At 44.4% G+C, this 21722-nt stretch overlaps 1 protein-coding gene across 4 annotated transcripts in view; it reads left to right on the forward strand.

The window, feature by feature from the left end:
* fat3a (FAT atypical cadherin 3a) overlaps positions 1-21722 on the forward strand; it is a 130294-nt gene that overhangs the window by 95728 nt on the left and 12844 nt on the right. For 2 of the 4 annotated variants that reach the window (XM_034529163.1, XM_034529164.1), the window contains 14 exons: positions 355-588; positions 1828-2217; positions 2340-2554; positions 4012-4149; positions 9035-9178; positions 9615-9812; positions 10615-11416; positions 11837-11971; positions 12159-12313; positions 15545-15787; positions 16882-17128; positions 18806-18959; positions 19626-20335; positions 21198-21311. In XM_034529163.1, the coding sequence (XP_034385054.1) occupies positions 355-588; positions 1828-2217; positions 2340-2554; positions 4012-4149; positions 9035-9178; positions 9615-9812; positions 10615-11416; positions 11837-11971; positions 12159-12313; positions 15545-15787; positions 16882-17128; positions 18806-18959; positions 19626-20335; positions 21198-21311 (3879 nt within the window). Of the gene's footprint in view, positions 1-354; positions 589-1824; positions 2218-2339; positions 2555-4011; positions 4150-9034; positions 9179-9614; positions 9813-10614; positions 11417-11836; positions 11972-12158; positions 12314-15544; positions 15788-16881; positions 17129-18805; positions 18960-19625; positions 20342-21197; positions 21312-21722 lie in introns of all 4 variants that reach the window. The other 2 variants (XM_034529162.1, XM_034529165.1) reach the window with 2 other exon arrangements.

Raw genomic sequence — 21722 nt, forward strand, 5'->3', positions numbered from 1 at the left:
ACCAGCTTATCACAGTTTACACAGTTAGACACCATGCCCCCCCTTCCTCTCCTCTCTTCCTCCTTCTGTTTCATGGATTGTGGAAATCTGGATCGTGGTCCATGCCTACTACTAATTATTCATACATTTCTCTCATATTCATTGAATGTGTTGTAACGCTGTTCATCTGTACACATGACATCTATTGTTTATATCCATCCGGGGAGAGGCACATTTTTAATTTGTGATTTAGGTCTATACAAAATGAACTGAATTGACACAGTTATTCCTGTGGATACTTGGACTTGTGTGACTCTCATGGCACAGTATGGCTCCATCTCTTGATGTCTCACAAGTTATTTCTAACCTGTCCAGGTGAGGTCAGGTCATCTATAATTCTTGATCACGAGATGACACCCTACTACCGGCTCGTTGCCCAGGCAATTGATGGAGGTGGACGATGGTGCCGTGCTGAGTTGCAACTGGCAGTTACTGATGTGAATGACAACCCACCCATCTTCACCCTGTCACAGTACACCGCCAGTGTCTACGAAGACACCGCCACCAAAGCCCTGCTCACCCGTATTCAGGCCATAGACCCTGATGAAGGTGACACCACCACGACGACTAAGGCTACTTCTAATAGTGGTTCCACTGCTGCAGACACAGACACAAACACACAAAGAGACCAGACAAGTAGAGAGAATAGATCCCAAGTACAGCGAGAACAGGAACAAAGTTGATTTGAATAATTATTTATAGTTTGTCTTTGCCTGTGTAGTCTTGACTCAAATAATGTGCAGATGGGGACCCCATAGCACCCTTGCTCTCTTTGAAAACATCATGGTGTATTCTTAGTTGGTCACATGAAAAGTGACAGAAGTGCTTGTTGGAAGACCTTTATGTCTACTCGTATACATATAGTTATTAGAACAGATATGTTCCTCGATGTTTTGGCCTCTTGTCCACACACAAACAGAGTTTAAGGTCACTACAAGTGATTTTTAGAAAACATTGTTAAAACAATGAAGTCATCTCCCTAATCTGTGCATGCCGATTGTTGCTTTGTGTAATGAGCATGCGCCAGAAACGATAACAGAGATGCTGGACCACCGGAATGTTTACGGTGTTGTTGGCACTTCCCGGTCTAATGACAAATGGAGGAGTCTTGTTATTTGTTCACCCTCAAGATTACTTTTAAAAAATCAAATACTGTAATATATTAATTTCAAAGCAAGTGTTAAAGCCAATTTAGGAGATCAGAGCACTTAGAACAGGGGTCTCCCAACTTCTCAGAGTCTTCCTTGGTAGGAGACCCGAAGGCCACTCGGATTTAGTTTTGCCATAGCACCAGAAATAACATTTGTACAAAGACAAAAATGATACGCTATTACTTTACTATTTGTTTAAAATGTCAAAGGAGAATAAGCTTACTGGGCATGCTCGGAATCTTATTCTCTGGTAATTGACAACGAATAAGAATGACAAAGCCTCTGGCCGCCTACTGCCCGGTGAGCGCTTGGAGGTGTTTTTGCGTTCTAGTGTGGATGGAGATTTTTGGTAAAATGAACTTTGCGTTGACAGAATTTTATTTTAAAATGGAGAAGAAAATATTGGTTTCAAAAATATATCTGTGAAGACAGGACCTGTGAGAGAAGAGCAAAACTCTGCCTACTTTCACACCTCCACCTGGCCAATCACCACGTGGTTGTTTAAAAAATGTACAACATTTGCCAGAAGCAGGAGTCATTGGAAGACAGTTAAACCATCCAGCCAGCATTTAGTTTCAGGCACTCTTAGGCATTTAACCCTCTCATATCTGACCCTCCTCTTCTGGCTTTGCAGCAGGTCCGGGCCGTAGAGTGGTCTACTCCCTGGCCGACTCTGCTCAAGGCTCCTTTTCTATCGATAAGTCCTCAGGCATTGTGGTCCTGGAACGCATCCTCGACCGCGAGGTCCAGCCGGCTTATCAGATAACAGTCCATGCATCTGACCGGGGTTCACCGCTGCCCCTCTCCTCATCGGTCAACGTCACTATCACTGTGCTCGACATCAATGACAACCCACCTGTGTTTGAGCGTCGTGATCAACTAGCGACAGTGCCGGAGGATGTGGGAGTGGGCACCGAGGTCCTGAGAATATATGCTGCCAGCAAGGACATCGGGACCAATGCTGAGATCACTTACAGTATCCGATCAGGAAATGAGCACGGGAAGTTCCACATTCACCCACTGACTGGTGAGTGTGCTAACCACAGATCAACGCTAGTCATCCCTCATTTCATTCACACTCCGTGATGATACATGATGTCTTTACTCAAATATATATTTGTGTTCCCTCTCTCTCCCCACCTTGATCAGGGGCCATTTTAGTTTCCCAACCCCTGGACTATGAGACCTGCAGGGACTTCTTCCTGACAGTGGAGGCTCGTGATGGCGGCACGCCGCCACTGAGTGCCATTACGACAGTGAACATAAACCTGACAGATGTCAATGACAACGCACCCATGTTCAGCCGTGACCTCTACACTGCAGTGGTGTCAGAGGATGCTACCACTGGAGAGTCTGTAGTCCAGGTAGGACCCAGTCTGAGGATAAAAGTGGCTTTTCATCCAGAACACACTTTATAGTTACCGGCCATGTCTTCATGAAATATGATCTGATGGAGGGTCATGGTCTAAAGAGGGTTTCTAGTATTTGCGATGAAGCCTTGATATTTTCTGTAGAACCATGATTGTATAAAAATCCCCTCGACCAACACTGTCCAAGGACGGATTGTAATCTTTCGGGGAACTCTCTGGCATTTTCTTTAGCGCGACCACAATTTCCACCTTTTACACAAGAAATATCTGCAGTTTGTTATGATATTCACTTTGCAAATTCCTGGTCCCCAGAGGACGAACATTTCCATTTTGGACACCTGGAAATGTCCCTTCTTATAGTGTCCCTGTAGCACCTTAAGAAAGGATAAGATATCCTTAAGTAGGCCAGCAGTTATGTTTGTTCCACTTGAAGGGATTTAGACCTTTATGTCTTGTAAGCCACCATGTTCTCCTATGATAAAGGACTTTGTGTTTTTCTTTGTAAAGAGATCTGGTGACAGTGTTCAGTGAAATGGCTCTGATTCGTAGTAGCCTTGAAACATGTGGCAAGGTATGAAAGGGGAGCTGTTTGTGTGTGAGATGCTTTTCTAGCACCAATTAACCTGAGCTGCATGTCTTTGGACTGCAGGAGGACAGAGAACCCACGCTGACCCGGGGAGAACATGCACACTCCACACAGAGTCTAGGAAGCGAACCCCGGCCCCTCTGGCTGTGACGCAACAGTGCTAGCCTGTTTTACTTTACCACACAATGATAATGATACATTGACAAACAAATGCAGTTCCTAAACATGTTTGGTTTTCATAATCTTCTCACGTGAATTGCTACTGATGGCTGCCTGACAGGAGGAAACGTGCAGCATGCTTTGGGAAATGGAAAACGGCCAGCAGTGATGGGAAGAAAGCAGTATATTCAGGAAGATGGGTTAAAACATACATAATTAATGCTACAAAGCACCATAAATAGGCATTGAAATTTATTTTAATATCTGTGAAATGTGTTTAGCCATTAATTGTAATATAAATCGTAAAAATGCAGCGCTAACCCAGGCCTTGTGTTTACAGAAGGGTCCTCGATATTAATAAACCAACATCGCGAAGCAGAGCAGCAGCTTGGATTGTTAGTCCTCCAGCATCGATGCTGATGTCTGTTCAGCCTCATCAACCTCTTACTCTTGTAGTCTACTAAGTGTTCTACACTTCACAACTAGTCATCTCACAACTGTGTTTGGGTTCGTACATTTAGGATCAAGTCGAACCAAAATGACCTGAACTCCATAACGGACTTCTTAATGGACTCCAGTGCCGTGGAGATATTTGGGACCTGAGAAGGCTTGTTGGGAATCAGTAATATATCATATATGGATGAAAAATGTTTCATCCAGTTTGCTTTTAAAAAGCATTTGTTTAAGTGTGCGCGTGTGTTTTCAGCTGGTTGCAGAGGACGTTGACAGACAGCTGAATGGAGCCATCCTCTACTCTGTCGTCAGTGGAGACCGAGACAGCCAGTTCTTCATTGACCCCCTCCGTGGGGTCATCAAGGTCAACAAGCCACTGGACCGTGAGACAGTGAGGACACACACACGCACACAAACACACACACACTTCTAACTTCGAGAAATAGCATCAGTACCTCACTTGGCACTTGATTAAAATACAGCTGTGTAACCTATAGTCAGGTCAGCATGACATCTACTGTTAACGGTAAATAAAGTCCATTATGTACATTAAACAACAATAACAGCTGTAGTTTATGTTCCATGAGCTCCACACGCTGGATTGCTCACACAATAATCACTTTTTGGAATGAAGGGATGAAGTCACTTGTTGGTCATTTCAAAGCTCTGCCATTCAAAATGCACAAACACCTGACAGCGTGATGGTCGACCCATCAATCAGGATGTTAGCTCTCGGAAAAGGTGAGTACCTCCTGATGGCAACGATGGAACGTCGTTTTCAACAACCTTTATTTGCATCTGTAGCACATTCATGAATTCTCTTTGTCACCACAAAGAGAATTCATCAATCAGTGTCAATTATGCTGTGTTGATACCAAACGTGGTGCAAATCTTTCGCGTGAGTAGATTACATACAAAGTCAATGAAAAGACGCAAATTGATGCCAGTCAATGCAAAATCGAGATCACAATTGTAAAAGTCAAAACGAAAACACGATCTAAAACGGTCTCTGTGCTCTGCTCCACTCGTGTTTACTCAGCATCACATTGTCTAGTATTTTATCCATCAGGTCACATTTCATCAGTGTCCAGGGAACGTTTTGATTTTGGATGATCTGAAACAACTGGACGTATACCCACAAAACAATAAAGCTGTCCGTAGTGGTTTACAGGCTCATTCTATGTATTAGAATGTGTCCTGTAACGTTAAAGGGAAATGCTGTGGCGCCCAGTCAGACCTCTTTAGTTCAGGTTTATCTCTCGGTAACCACAGCACACTTTAATGAAATGTGAGCACCACAATAAAACGCTATATAGCACAACAAAGGTCTCACTGGGAATAGTGGATGCTAACCGAGCCTCTGACTTTACAATCGATAGTCACACATTTTAAACTAACATTGTGGTTTTCCTTATTTATCAATGGGTAGCCCTCGAGCCTTCGTCTGAGAGCGTATCGCTCAACTTGGTTGAAGTTTGAAGAGAAGATCTTGTTGAGCTTGTAGTCAAGTAATTCTTCCATTTGCTATCTCCGTAGACACTTTATACTTAGCAAATGTTGTATTAACTGCCCCATATTCATTTTATACTGAATATCCTTAATATTACATGATTGATTGATTTTTTCTTTCCAATAATGCAATTTTACGGTGTATTTTAAGTTGTTATGTCTGTGACGCACTTTGTAAACTTGTGTAATATGTATATCATCATCATTATTATTATTATAGCCTGAACATAATTTAGAAAAAGTAAGATAGATAGATAGGTAGATAGATATATAGATAGATAGATAGAGAGAGAGAGAGAGAGAGAGAGAGAGAGAGAGAGAGAGAGAGAGAGAGAGAGAGAGAAAGAGAGAGAGAGAGAGAGAGAGTAGGTATAGAGAGAGAGGGGGTAGGTAGGTAGGTAGGTATAGAGAGGTAGGTAGGTAGGTAGGTAGGTAGAGAGAGGTAGGTAGGTAGGTAGAGAGAGGTAGGTAGGTAGGTATAGAGAGGTAGGTAGGTAGGTAGGTATAGAGAGGTAGGTAGGTAGGTATAGAGAGGTAGGTAGGTAGGTATAGAGAGGTAGGTAGGTAGGTAGAGAGAGGTAGGTAGGTAGGTATAGAGAGGTAGGTAGGTAGGTAGGTAGGTAGAGAGAGGTAGGTAGGTAGGTAGGTATAGAGAGGTAGGTAGGTAGGTAGGTAGGTATAGAGAGGTAGGTAGGTAGAGAGAGGTAGGTAGGTAAGTATAGAGAGGTAGGTAGGTAGGTAGGTAGAGATAGGTAGGTAGGTAGGTATAGAGAGGTAGGTAGGTAGGTAGGTATAGAGAGGTAGGTAGGTAGGTAGGTATAGAGAGGTAGGTAGGTAGGTATAGAGAGGTAGGTAGGTAGGTATAGAGAGGTAGGTAGGTATAGAGAGGTAGGTAGGTAGAGAGAGGTAGGTAGGTAGGTATAGAGAGGTAGGTAGGTAGGTAGGTAGAGGTAGGTAGGTAGGTAGGTAGAGGTAGGTAGGTAGGTAGAGAGAGAGAGAGGTAGGTAGGTAGAGAGAGAGAGAGGTAGATAGGTAGAGAGAGAGAGAGGTAGGTAGGTAGAGAGAGAGAGAGGTAGATAGGTAGAGAGAGAGAGAGAGGTAGGTAGGTAGAGAGAGAGAGAGGGTAGAACTCAACAACTCAATAATTTGACAGGACTAAACCCTCACGGACTGCGGGAGCGCGCCTCAAAGTCTGTGAATGTGATTGGCCGGGTACTCACCTGAGGTCTTTTTCTAGAGCGTACATCCTGGCCCATTCCCACTCTCACCCTGATGGACTCGTGGACTTTGAGGCTCCCACTCGCTCCGTGAGGGTTTACTGAGCCCTTTATGAACCCTTTCCATAAGTCTGGCAAATTACATGTACTCAGAAACATTAAGGATTAAAGATAGAACATGGAAACACATGAAATCAGAGGATATTTATTTATTTATTCATCAAATATTTAATGTTGTTATTGTAGCTGTGAAATGTCCTTTTATCTTGTGAGGAAAAGAGCCTGTAAGACAAATCAGAGAGTTTAACATAAATACCCACAATTGTACATTAAGGTCACATGTAGCAGCAAAGTGTTTGTTGTTTACTTCTCAACCTGAGGGTTCAGGGGTTGAGGCCTTAGGGGGCACATTGGGATGTCAGCTGTTTGTTCAGGTGACATCTGATTGGGCCAATTGGTCCATGGCGTTGCATTTGAAATGAAGAACAAGTGACTTTAATTCCTGTGTCTGATGCAGAGAACTGTGTTGAACATGTTGAATTGCTTTTTGGTGCAAAGCAGAAAATGGGTTCAGAGTTTTGGAGACTTGAGCTGAGGTTCTGCTTTGAGTGGCAGTCTTAATAATTTAATAATTGTGCTTTATAAGTCATTTCAGTGCCGGCGCAGTTGAAAAAAAACGTAAAAACCATATAATATTTATGTTGATGTGTATTCATTGTAATACGTCTACTGTGCATTAACGTACGTTAGTAATATCTGATCTAATCTGCAACGTTGACCTTCTAGCTGAATGTTTTGCACACTCCCCCTTACTAATGCAAAAAGACGGACAACAGATTCAAATAAATGGTACGAGAGTTCTCCGCCTTGTAGCTCCGTGAACATTTATATTTAATATGTATTATTATATCAACTCTGGACCTGAAACCATCAGTACTCTTCACTAAGGTTATCTGGAATGATGGCAGCAGTCCAGGACTAATGATCACGTTTTTCAAGCAGTATTCCAGCTGTTAAAACCTACATGGCCAACTAAGAATTGAGCTTCTCACTTGTTGTTTTATCCAACAGATGACTAGCTCATGATATGATATGATGTTTATATCAGTGGACCATGTCCACGAACAGCCAGTGTATGGGAGCTCATGGTTGCCCATCTTTGATGTAAAGAAGGAGCCTGCTGTGAAATGGATCTCTGACCAGATGGCAACTAATCACACTTGAACAGGAAGCACATGCACATAACAGCTCTGAATATGAGCTATTTATTATACAACAAGAATAAAGATGGACGGCATGAACAGCCCTGCCTCACTCCCCTCCTCCGCCGAGCTCTTTTCTTCCTCGTCTTCAGCTTCTTCCTCGTCTCCTTCTCCTCTGCAGTGCTTAAGAACTTCAGAAGTGCTCATACGCCTGTCATAAAGTATTGAAGAGCGGTGGATGAGCTGCCTCAGAGAGAGCAGGCGTGTGTGGGATCAAAGCGTTTGGCTGATGAAGTGTGTGTGCGCAGCAGCTCTCTCTCTCTCGCTCGCTCGCTGTGCCACTGTGTGCAATGCTGATGTGTGTGCGTTAATACTGCTTTGTGCATGGGGGTGATTTCCTTCTATTTCCTCCCCCTCTCTGCTAAGCAGGTCGGAGTTGTTTACGACTGACGTTTATTTCTTCATATATTTCTCAAGCAGCAGAATATTGTTGCATTCCTCCTCAGCGTGCATCATTAGCTTTTTATTATAAAGCAATATGGATACATTTCCTGCAGCAGGTTGAGAGCAGACTGAGTGTGTATGAACTTAAACATTGTCGACTTAGAGTCATCTCAGATCAGTTTGGGAAGACCACCGACCAATCAAGAAGCCTTTTACCTTCATCTCAGAGCTGATTGTACACAGACCACTTGTAGTGTCGGAATACTAGATCAAATATGATCACAAATGACCTCCAGAAGTATTGATCCAGGTGATGTGGCACCAGATCTCAGAGCGAATGGCTTATAGACTACAATGTATATCAAATGATAAACATATGAACTGGAATTGTCCCGTAAAAAATAACATTGACTATTTGTAAAGTCCAGTGTGGACAGAATGTGAAAAGGGAAACTGGGATTTAAAGGAGCTAATGGTGGAGGATTCTCAGTCACAGAGAGACATCAGTCTTAATAGAGCATGTCATGAGCACATGAGTAGTGTTAGATGTGTCTGTGCTCTATGGCCACCCTCAGGACAAAGTGTCCACAACAAGAAGAATAGTATGATATCATCCAGCTGTTGTCATGTGATCTTCTGAGGCTCATTGTCCACCAACATGTGGCTCTACTGTGATGGCGGCTCTCGGTTCACTCAACTCCAGTTCAGAAATCTGTATTTTCTGGTTCAACTAACTGCCATAATGGCAGAAATCCGAGCTTTCAAACGTGTCTTCAGAACACCCATAAAGGATGTCAACCTTTATATGTTGTGTTCCTCTTCACAATATATATATATATATATATATATATATATATATATATATATATATATATATATATATCCTTTGTGTCTGTCCTTCTAGGTTCCCAGCTACTCGTTGGCCATCAGAGCTCTGGACAGTGGAATCCCTCCCATGTCCTCCACCGTGATGGTCAACATCGACATCTCTGACATCAATGACAACCCGCCCACCTTCTCCCCAGCCAACCTCACTAGTGTCATACAGGTAGGCCTCGTGGTTGACTTCCTATTCACTAAAACACAAAGACAAGATGGACACTAGACATTCTTATTTGGTAAAAGCAGCACAAAGATCCTTTTAACACAGCACAAAGAACTGACTCGAATCCCACAGTCCTCATTCAGTGAGTCATCCAAAGGGACAGCAAGAACAGAGCAACATGTAATAATGCAGGAATTGTTGAATTCAACTCATTGCATGACCTGTCTTGCCAACATGATTTCCTGGAGGGACTGACTAAAATGATTAGGTCTTAGGGTTAGGTATCGATACCAATGACTCTACGATGTGCCCACGAGCTCTAAAAATGAAATGAAATTCTCTTTGAAGACATCATCTTGTCAACATATACATCATATTGTGACCATAAATAGTGTATGCCCAACACCGAGGTCTTTCTAATGGCATGTCCCTCCCCCAGGAAAACAAGCCAATCGGCACCAGCATCCTGCAGTTGTCTGTCAACGACCTGGACTCCTCACACAACGGAGAGCCCTTTGACTTCCGCATCCTGTCCGGAAACCAAGGCGGAGAGTTTGTGCTGGAGAAAGATGGAACGCTCGTGGCCAACCAAGTGTTCAGGAGGGACCTGGCCACTGAATATGCTGTTCTGATCCAGGTAGAGCAAACTCTTAAATAGTGAATCTGTGAATGCTGTAAAATTAATAATTAGAAGTGTGAATAAGATGCTCACAATGACCAATTTGCAAGAACTATCAGGGTTTGTTCATTCTGGGCAAAGGGAAGCTCTCACTATTCTTTACATAATGGCACACTTTGGAATATTGGAAAGCTTTGTATTCTTTTTTTATGACAATACTGTTTCAGATTTGAGTGGAATTCACAGCAATATGTCTTCAGGGCAGCTGCACAGTAAGAGATGGACGACATAATCCATGTAAAACTGCTAAATAGAAGTGTCAGCAGTCTGAGTACAAATAAAGATTAGATAGATATCTTCCACAATCTTTGTATGGATTCCCTCGTGATGGGTAAGTGTCTTACTGTTTTTACTCGTCCGAACCTCAGGGTCATGATGGGGTGTGGCTATTAGACAGAACTTCAGCAGGCAGCCAGTCTCTAAAGGGAATTCACATTTTATATATAATATAAATACGTTTAACAGAGTCAATCCACCTCTACAGATGAGTACTGTAATCAGTGTCACTGAATGACTGCTTGATAATTAACGTATTGTTCCCTCGTGACCGGCTCGTACAGCTCTGGCTCGCAGGTCACATGTCTGCCCACCGCAGCGCGTCATCGGGTTGTGTTTTGTCCTCATGCTGCAGCCACGCCCAGGTTCAGATGAATGGGGGGGACTGGCGTTTTGTGTGAATCTTGATGAGTCATTTCTCCTGTCTTCTTGTCCTTCATGTCCTTTTCCGTGTGTCTCCTCCCCTCTTTTCTTCTCCCCCCAGGTGACAGACTCGGGGAAGCCCCGTCTGTCCTCCTCCTCCATGCTGACAGTCAGGGTGATTGAGGAGAGCCTTCACCGGCCCGTTGCCTTACCACTGGAGGTTCATATCGTCACTATGGAGGACGAGTTTCCAGGTGGTGTGATTGGCCAGCTGCATGCCACCGACGCTGACCCCTATGACGCATTGACCTTTGGCCACGCCCCCCCAGCCCAGCGCAGTCTCTTTAAGATTAGCCCTCGTGATGGTAAGATCATCGCCCTGGGCGGGTTGGACGCAGGCAGGTACTCCCTCAACGCCAGCGTTAGCGATGGACGCTTCGCCGTCCCCGTGCCTGTGAGCGTGCACGTGGAGCAGGCGACACCGGAGATGCTGCGTGAGGCGGTGACGGTGCGCTTTGAGAGCGTTGCACCGCAGGACTTTGTGGCGCTGCACCTGAAGAGCGTGTTGAAGGTCCTGCGGCAGGCCTCTGCGTCGCAGCAGCGGGACACGCTGCACCTGCTCAGTCTGCAGCCGGTCGGCGGAACGCAACAACTGGACATGCTGGTTGCTGTGGAAACAGCAGGGGGCGGGTACTACAAGGCGGCGTACCTCACCCAGAAGCTGAGCGCGTCCCGCCGGCAGCTGGAGGAAGTCCTCCGAGTGTCGGCTATACTCGATAAGAACTGCTCGGGCCTGGAGTGTCGCGGGGCGCAGTGTGAACAGAGCATCATCCTGGACTCGCACAGCCTGGCTACGTACAGCACGCCGCGGGTCAGCTTCGTTTCACCACGCTTCCACCGGACCTCGCGTTGCACCTGCAGCGGTGAGTGATGTATAGTCTCTAATTGAATGTGTTCCACATCCACACGTTGTCCGTTCACATATCAGCACCATGTTCATTTAATTTTAATTTTAATTTTCCATACTAGCATGCCTGAAAACTAGTATCACAAGACTATTCATGTACACTGGACATGCGGGTGCCGTGTAAACAGGAAGTAGATTAGTTGCTTAGTTACAGAGAACCGGATGCCAGAGCTGTCTTTCCAAACCACACACAGTTGAGGAAATGGTTCACATGGTTTATTGAGTGTACAATAGTATTTATTAATTATTTAGTTATTAGTTATTTTATTAATTCAGTCCATCCCATTTCAGTGCCGGTGTTTGGATCATTACATATTAATAATATATATATATATATTATTCATTATTTTGTGTGTGTGTGTGTGTGTGTGTGTAGATGCCAACTGTGCTGTCCTGTCAGAACAGTGTGAGGACCAGCCATGTCCAGCAGACATGCAATGTGTTTCAGTAGAGGCCACCAGAGGGCGCTACGCATGTCAGTGTCCTCCAGGCAAACTGGGAGAATGTGCAGGTGAGTGAGAGAGAGACAATCACACTCAATTATCAAGTTATGAATATTTTAGATTTTAGAAAATAATACTTGCAACAACAACTAGTGCTTCTGATATCATGAATACCTACTCTGGCATGTGATTCATTAACCTGTGTGTGTGTGTGTGTGTGTGTGTGTGTGTGTGTGTGTGTGTGTGTGTGTGTAGGCCATTCGTCTCTGAGCTTCTCAGGAAACAGCTACATCAAGTACAGACTGTCTGAGCACCTGCAGACAGAGCTGAAAGTCAGCCTCAGGATAAGAACCCTGCAGAGCAGAGGAATCATTATGTACACACACACTGAGCCCTGCACCGTGCTTAAGGTACACACACACACACTGCACACACACACTGAGCCCTGCACCGTGCTTAAGGTACACACACACACACACACTGCACACACACACTGAGCCCTGCACCGTGCTTAAGGTACACACACACACACACTGAGCCCTGCACCGTGCTTAAGGTACACACACACACACACACACACACTGCACACACACACTGAGCCCTGCACCGTGCTTAAGGTACATACACACACACACACACACTGCACACACACACTGAGCCCTGCAGCGTACTTAAGGTACACACACACACTGGACACACACACTGAGCCCTGCACCGTGCTTAAGGTACACACACACACACTGCACACACACACACTGAGCCCTGCACCGTACTTAAGGCACACACACACACACACACACACACACTGAGCCCTGCACCGTGCTTAAGGCACACACACACACACTGAGCCCTGCACCGTGCTTAAGGTACACACACACACACACTGAGCCCTGCACCGTACTTAAGGTACACACACACACACACACACTGCACACACACACTGAGCCCTGCACCGTGCTTAAGGTACACACACACACACTGCACACACACACACTGAGCCCTGCACCGTGCTTAAGATACACACACACACACTGCACACACACTGAGTCCTGCACCGTGCTTAAGATACACACACACACACTGCACACACACACTGAGTCCTGCACCGTGCTTAAGATACACACACACACACACTGCACACACACACACTGAGCCCTGCACCGTGCTTAAGATACACACACACACACTGCACACACACACTGAGCCCTGCACTGTGCTTAAGGTACACACACACACTGAGCCCTGCACCGTGCTTAAGGCACACACACACACACACTGAGCCCTGCACCGTGCTTAAGGCACACACACACACTGAGCCCTGCACCATGCTTAAGGCACACACACACACTGAGCCCTGCACCGTACTTAAGGTACAGACACACACACACTGAGCCCTGCACCGTGCTTAAGGTACACACACACACACACTGAGCCCTGCACTGTGCTTAAGGTACACACACACACACACTGCACACACACACACTGAGCCCTGCACCGTGCTTAAGGTACACACACACACACACACTGAGTCCTGCACCGTGCTTAAGATACACACACACACACTGCACACACACACTGAGTCCTGCACCGTGCTTAAGATACACACACACACACACTGCACACACACACACTGAGCCCTGCACCGTGCTTAAGGTACACACACACACACACACTGAGCCCTACACCGTGCTTAAGGTACACACACACACACACTGAGCCCTGCACTGTGCTTAAGGCACACACACACACTGAGCCCTGCACTGTGCTTAAGGTACACACACACACACACTGAGCCATGCACTGTGCTTAAGGTACACACACACACACACTGAGCCCTGCACCATGCTTAAGGTACACACACACACGGAGCCCTGCACCGTACTTAAGGTACAGACACACACACACTGAGCCCTGCACCGTGCTTAAGGTACACACACACACACACTGAGCCCTGCACTGTGCTTAAGGTACACACACACACTGAGCCCTGCACCGTACTTAAGGTACAGACACACACACACTGAGCCCTGCACCGTGCTTAAGGTACACACACACACGGAGCCCTGCACCGTGCTTAAGGTACACACACACACACACACTGAGCCCTGCACTGTGCTTAAGGTACACACACACACACACGGAGCCCTGCACCGTACTTAAGGTACACACACACACACACTGCACACACACACACTGAGCCCTGCACCGTGCTTAAGGTACACACACACACACACACTGAGTCCTGCACCGTGCTTAAGATACACACACACACACTGCACACACACACTGAGTCCTGCACCGTGCTTAAGATACACACACACACACACTGCACACACACACACTGAGCCCTGCACCGTGCTTAAGGTACACACACACACACACACTGAGCCCTACACCGTGCTTAAGGTACACACACACACACACTGAGCCCTGCACTGTGCTTAAGGCACACACACACACTGAGCCCTGCACTGTGCTTAAGGTACACACACACACACACTGAGCCATGCACTGTGCTTAAGGTACACACACACACACACTGAGCCATGCACTGTGCTTAAGGTACACACACACACACACTGAGCCCTGCACCATGCTTAAGGTACACACACACACGGAGCCCTGCACCGTACTTAAGGTACAGACACACACACACTGAGCCCTGCACCGTGCTTAAGGTACACACACACACACACTGAGCCCTGCACTGTGCTTAAGGTACACACACACACTGAGCCCTGCACCGTACTTAAGGTACAGACACACACACACTGAGCCCTGCACCGTGCTTAAGGTACACACACACACGGAGCCCTGCACCGTGCTTAAGGTACACACACACACACACACTGAGCCCTGCACTGTGCTTAAGGTACACACACACACACACGGAGCCCTGCACCGTACTTAAGGTACAGACACACACACACTGAGCCCTGCACCGTGCTTAAGGTACACACACACACACACACTGAGCCCTGCACTGTGCTTAAGGTACACACACACACACACGGAGCCCTGCACCGTACTTAAGGTACAGACACACACACACTGCACACACACACACTGAGCCCTGCACCGTGCTTAAGGTACACACACACACACACTGAGCCCTGCACTGTGCTTAAGGTACACACACACACTGAGCCCTGCACCGTACTTAAGGTACAGACACACACACACTGAGCCCTGCACCGTGCTTAAGGTACACACACACACACACTGAGCCCTGCACCGTGCTTAAGGTACAGACACACACACACTGAGCCCTGCACCGTGCTTAAGGTACACACATACACGGAGCCCTGCACCGTGCTTAAGGTACACACACACACACACACACACACACTGAGCCCTGCACCATACATAAGGTACACACACACACACACACGGAGCCCTGCACTGTGCTTAAGGTACAGACACACACAAACTGAGCCCTGCACCGTGCTTAAGGTACACACACACACACACACACTGAGCCCTGCACCGTGCTTAAGGTACACACACACACACACTGTTCTCAACACCAAATTGCAGAAGCATCTAGTGCATGTGCTTGTTATAGTCAGCTGTTAAAGTCTGGACACACACTAGCTATGAAAATGATATGTATTTTCAATGGTGTGTGTGTGTGTGTGTAGCTGGAGGAGGGGAAGCTGTGGTTCCAGCTGGCCTGTGGCCTTGGCAGTGGTGGTGGCAACAGTCCCGACATGTTGGGCATCTCCGGCCGTCGTATCAATGATGGCAGCTGGCACACGGTAGCACTGGAGCTAAACCGCAACTTCAGCAGCCTGGCACTGGATGAAAGCTACGTGGAGCGGCGCCGTGGACCCCCATTCACACAGCCACTGGCTCCAGACAGGAGCATCTACTTTGGAGCGCTGGTCAGTGAGCTGCAGCTGCCACTGGGGTGTCAGATCGTCCTGTAACGGAGAAGCACATCTACAAATAAAAGAAACAAAAACCTTTGTTGTGTATATATAACTATATATATATATATATATATACATATATATACGTATATATAAATCTATACATATATATACGTATATATATATATGTATACATATACAGTATATATATCTCATATATACATATATACGTATATATACATATATACGTATATATATATATATATATATATATATACGTATATATATATATGTATACATATACAGTATATATATCTCATATATACATATATACGTATATATATACATATATACGTATATATATATATATATATATATATATATGTATGTGTATATATATATACATACGTATATATATATACAGTATATCTCATATATATATATATATATTTATATACAGTATATATATGAGATATACAGTATATATATATATATACTGTATATCTCATTTATATACATATATACAGTATATATATCTATATATAGATATATATAGATATATACGTATATATATATATATATGCATATACTGTATATCTCATTTATGTATATATACAGTGTATACATATATATATATATATATATATATACACGTGTGTGTATATATATATACATATACAGTATATATATATATCTCATATATATATATATACATATATATATATATATATATATATATACACATATATATATATATATATATATATATATATATATATATATATATATACACATATATATCTCCATCACTGCCACTGAATTTACACTGAATATTTTGATGCAAACAAAAACATTCTGATGAAAGCAATCAAGTCCTTTTTTTAATTTATTTTTAAAATTTTTATTTTAAAGGATTTTAAAGAGAAACAAAAACAGTAAAATTGTAGCTGTTGTTTTAAGTTCATTGTTTGGTGAAAGAAAATGCATGACTTACCTGAGAGTGTGTGTGTGTGTGTGTGTGTGTGTGCGTGTGTGTGTTCTAGGTCATTGTTTCTTCTCTTGTGAATACCAGGTGGTCAGTCATTTTGTGCCCCTTCTCTCTTCAGGTGCAGCACCCAAACTCTCGCAGCCTCGTGGACTCTCAAAAGGACCCTCGGGTGCTGGAGGGGTTCCAGGGCTGCCTGGACTCAGTCATGCTGAACAACAACGAGCTGCCGCTGCAAAACAAGCGCTCGCGCTACGCAGAGGTGGTGGGCCTGACGGAGCTGAAGCTGGGCTGCATCCTCTATCCCGACGCCTGCCTGCAGCAGCCCTGTCGCAATGGAGCCACTTGCACCAGCCTGCCCTCTGGTGGTGAGTAACAGGAAATGCAACAAACCAGCTCATTTTCATCGTACAAAGTCTTGATGCAAAGATGCGAGTAGACGTGGAATCAGGGCGATGCGCCTATTATCCTCCTGAGATGATCCTCCTGAGATGATCCTCCTGAGATGATCCTCCTGAGATTATCCTCCTGAGATTATCCTCCTGAGATTATCCTCCTGAGATGATCCTCCTGAGATTATCCTCCTGAGATGATCCTCCTGAGATTATCCTCCTGAGATGATCCTCCTGAGATTATCCTCCTGAGATTATCCTCCTGAGATGATCCTCCTGAGATTATCCTCCTGAGATGATCCTCATGAGATTATCCTCCTGAGATGATCCTCCTGAGATTATCCTCCTGAGATTATCCTACTGAGATTATCCTCCTGAGATTATCCTCCTGAGATGATCCTCATGAGATTATCCTCATGAGATCCTCCTGATATTATCCTACTGAGATTATCCTCCTGAGATGATCCTCCTGAGATGATCCTCCTGATATTATCCTCCTGAGATTATCCTGAGATTATAATTATGTAGCTATTTCTGAATAATTTTCACAAGTTTATTGCAATTTAGATAAATTGTTTATTTTGGGTTGATACAGCTGTAGTAAACCTGGATACACCGAATACAGGATAATGTTATATAATGAACCTATTGTTCAGGAAATTGTCTCATATCAAATTGGAAATGAGTTGATAACTTTTATTTTTATTTACTGATGCATTTGTTTTGACCACATTTGTACATGTCAAAGTAAGTTAGGCAGTACTTTTAAAAGCAGGTGAAATCTTCAAACACCTCCCAAATATATTGTTTAATTTTTCAAAAGGCTCAGTCATTTTCTAAACAGCTGCTCGCTGTACTTCTAACAAATGTTACTCAAGCAGGAGGAAATACTGCAACGTGGCAGCAAGACGGTGTGTGTGGAATCAAACTATACTAGTGTGTGTGTGTGTGTGTGTGTGTGTGTGTGTGTGTGTGTGTTCACGGTGATGGAGGAACATGTGTAACTCATTAATGTGTTTTAATGGAGCGTTATGGCTCATAGAATGAAGATATATCAGGCTTTGATACACACACTATGATTACTAGTGGAAGGTAGTCCTGGTGGCTCTGGGTAGTTTGTCAGCTCCAGCTGTTCTAACAACAACTCCTGATGTATTTCAAGCCAGGGACTTTTATACAGAACATATGAATCATCTAAAGTCATCTATCACCAATCAGAGAATGGGAAGAGAAGATAACATCAAGAGGTTATTAGGAAAACAAATCCCCAGCTAGAGTGTCAGCACAGGTTACTGTACCAGCAGGCCCCAATAAAGACAGCTGGAAGATGTTCCTCATTTACACTGTAATGAGCAAAGCCACCTGGGAACCGCCTACTGTCAGAGGAAAGGTCAGCGTTGACTCGTGTATTGTGGTCACACAATGAAAAATGCTAATTCCCCAGCGTGTTACTGTGCGTATTTGTTATTTAGAGTGGTGTGTGTCAGGCCCCTTCCAGTGTGTGTGTGTGTGTGTGTGTGTGTGTGTGTGTGCACGTCTTCATTATGCTGTGTTGGTGTACTCTGTTGATTTCTCAAAGGACCTTTTGTGTTTCACTTGTAAACAGTGCACTGCTCTGCATTCCTAATGAAGTGTCTCCTGTCTGCCTGCCAGGCTTCTCGTGCAGCTGTAACCTCCAGTACACCGGGGGGCGCTGTGAGATGGAGATAACGGCGTGTGTTCCCAACCTGTGTCAGAACAGCGGCGCCTGTAAGCCCATCGGCAACGCCTTCCTCTGCAGCTGCAGGAGGGGATTCAAGGGTCTGAAGTGAGTTCTGGTCCAAACACACAAATATGAACTTAAAGACCCTGAAGGATCATTCTGAGTCCAATCTATTCTGTTACATGTCTTTAAAGTTTGGCTTTTATCCGTCCAGGTTTATGATATATCTGTATCCTCCCACAGGAAGTTAGATTGTGCTGCTCTTTGAAAGAAATAATCCATTTGAAACTGTTATTATTATTATTATTATTATTATTATTATTATTATTATTATTATGTCCAGAAACAGAGAGAAAACATAACAAACATTAAATCTCATGAAATGGTAAATGCACTGCGTTTATAAAGCGTTTTCTACCCATTCACACACTTGTGTCACACAAGGTGCCTGGAACGACAGCCAGAAACATTCACATGTAGACTTCAGGGACCTCTGCTGTTTGATTAGATCATTGATTGTTCACTTTTTGGATCTCTTATAGAATTAAAAGTCAAGGTCTAGCTGTGTGGAGTTTGTAATGACTGAGCCATCAGTGTGTAAAAAAGGCTAAGTGTCCTTTCCAAAGTCAAGAGCTAAACTTTCATCAACATTATTTTGTTCAAAGCTCGATGGAAACTGCACACAGCAGCTCAATAGAACAGAAAGCCGCCACGCACAAGGTCTCTCACTCCAGTCCTTTCTCCTCTCTTCTCCACCCCTCCATCTTGCAGCTGTGAGGAAGACGTGAACGAATGTGACCGCAGCAATCCAGCGGGGGAGTGTGACAACGGTGGCGTCTGCATCAACACTTATGGTTCCTTCTACTGTAACTGTACCGCGGGCTTCGTGGGCCAGCGCTGCGGCCTGCGGCCCGTTGTCGTCCCAGACATGCAGGCTGGCCACACGGTCGTTGGTAAAGAGGAGCTCATCGGGATCGCTGTGGTGCTTTTGGTCATTATCACCCTCATCATCCTCTTCATCGCTTTCCGCAAGAAGGTTTTCCAGAAGAACTACTCTCGAAACAACCTGTCTTTGGTCCAGGACCCAGCCACTGCAGCCCTCCTCAACAAGGCCAACGGCCTTCAATTTAAGACCCTACACTGCTCACCGGGAGACCCTCTCAACTTGTACTCCGAGCCGGGGATGGGGGCCACCGTAGTGGGAGGAGGTGGGATGATGGGACCTCCGCAGGTCCCTGTGAGGCCCATGGCATACACGCCCTGTTTCCAAGGAGACCCGCGGTCCACGCTGGAGAAGATGGTGGACGGCCGCGGTGTGGAGCATACCGAGATGAGCACCTTTCACCCGGAGTCGCCGAGGATCCTGTCAGGAACCACCAGGAGGGGGGTGGTAGTGTGTAGCGTGGCCCCCATCCTGCCACCACTGTCACCCTGTCGCTCAGACTGTGACTCCATACGTAAGAGCCCATGGGATGATGAGGGTGAGTGTGTGTGTGTGTGTGTGCGTGTGTGTGTGTGTGTGTGTGTGTTTTCTACTACCTACTGAAGTGAAGAATATACAATTTGCATAAGTTAGAGTTAATAAAGTAATACTATGTGTGTTGTGTACTCACAAAACACACATAATATTACTTTATTTATATTACATTTTTAAAAAGTATGAAGTATTATTTTTTAAATTTAAAAGTTGGCTAGCTTTGTTCATTAGGTACCACTGTGTGACTTTATGTAGTGCAAAATCAAAGTTGTCAACGCATGGACATCTAAATGAGGATTTCACCAGATACCATTCTGATTATTTTCCTTTTAAGTACAACTTGTTTGAACAAAATGTTAATATTTAGTAAGAGTTATAAGTGTCTCACTCAACTCCACCGTGGAAATGAAATATAATCTAATTCTAAGATTCCTTGTGCTGAAGATGCTCAGTATACAAAGAAAAAGGACTGAGATACATTGCAGAAGACGATATGCAATGCTGATTAAATATGTCTCTGTCGCATTGAGATGACAGCTGTAATATGCTCAATTTGGGTTAGTTAATCAGTTAATTCTTCAGAAATAAGATATTTTATTAATCTTAGATTATTTTGTTAGTAATAAACAATATAGTTCAACATTACATTGTTAATAGATCCATACCAATGAAATAGATAGATACATAAAAGAATGTATGAAAAATGACTGATAATAATAATAATAATAATAATAGCAGCAGTAGATATAATAACATGCTAATCATAGTAAAAGCAGTAACAGAAACATGAATAATAAGGATATTACTACGTTGGTAGGCGTGGCCTCGTGCCCCCTGACCCCCCCGGCCTCTCCCTCTCTCATCAGGTAAGATGGTTGACATGGCAGAAGAAGTAACGTGTTTCTCTGGGAGCAACAAAGGCAGTAACTCTGAGGTCCAATCACTGAGCTCCTTCCAGTCTGACTCCTGTGATGATAACGGTAAGACACGCCCCTTTGCACACGCCCCCAGACTGGTTCAGCTCCCGGGTGTTTCACTTCTTTTGAATGTGGTTATTTTTAAATGCTTTGTTTGCGTGTTTATTATGATTATTCCACTAGGTGTCTCTTTCTTCTGCTGCAAATTGTACACATTAGTATCCATGCAAAACCTGCGTTATCCTTCAAAACAATTCATATCTTAAGTAGTTTAGATTGCAGCATTAATTTCCTTGTTTAAATGTTATTCACATATTGTGAGTTGAAATGAGTGTTACTGCCTCAAGGTTCAAACATTTATGTAGGCATGTATTATTCGTTTGCAGTTATTGCTGCAAAAATAATGCCGGAATGTATTCTCAAATATTTTCCCAACTGAAAGAAGCTGAGTTGTTGGCGGTCGTGGCCTTTGAG

This window comes from Cyclopterus lumpus, chromosome 25 (assembly GCF_009769545.1).
Source record: "Cyclopterus lumpus isolate fCycLum1 chromosome 25, fCycLum1.pri, whole genome shotgun sequence".
NCBI classification, from domain to species: Eukaryota; Metazoa; Chordata; class Actinopteri; order Perciformes; family Cyclopteridae; genus Cyclopterus; species Cyclopterus lumpus.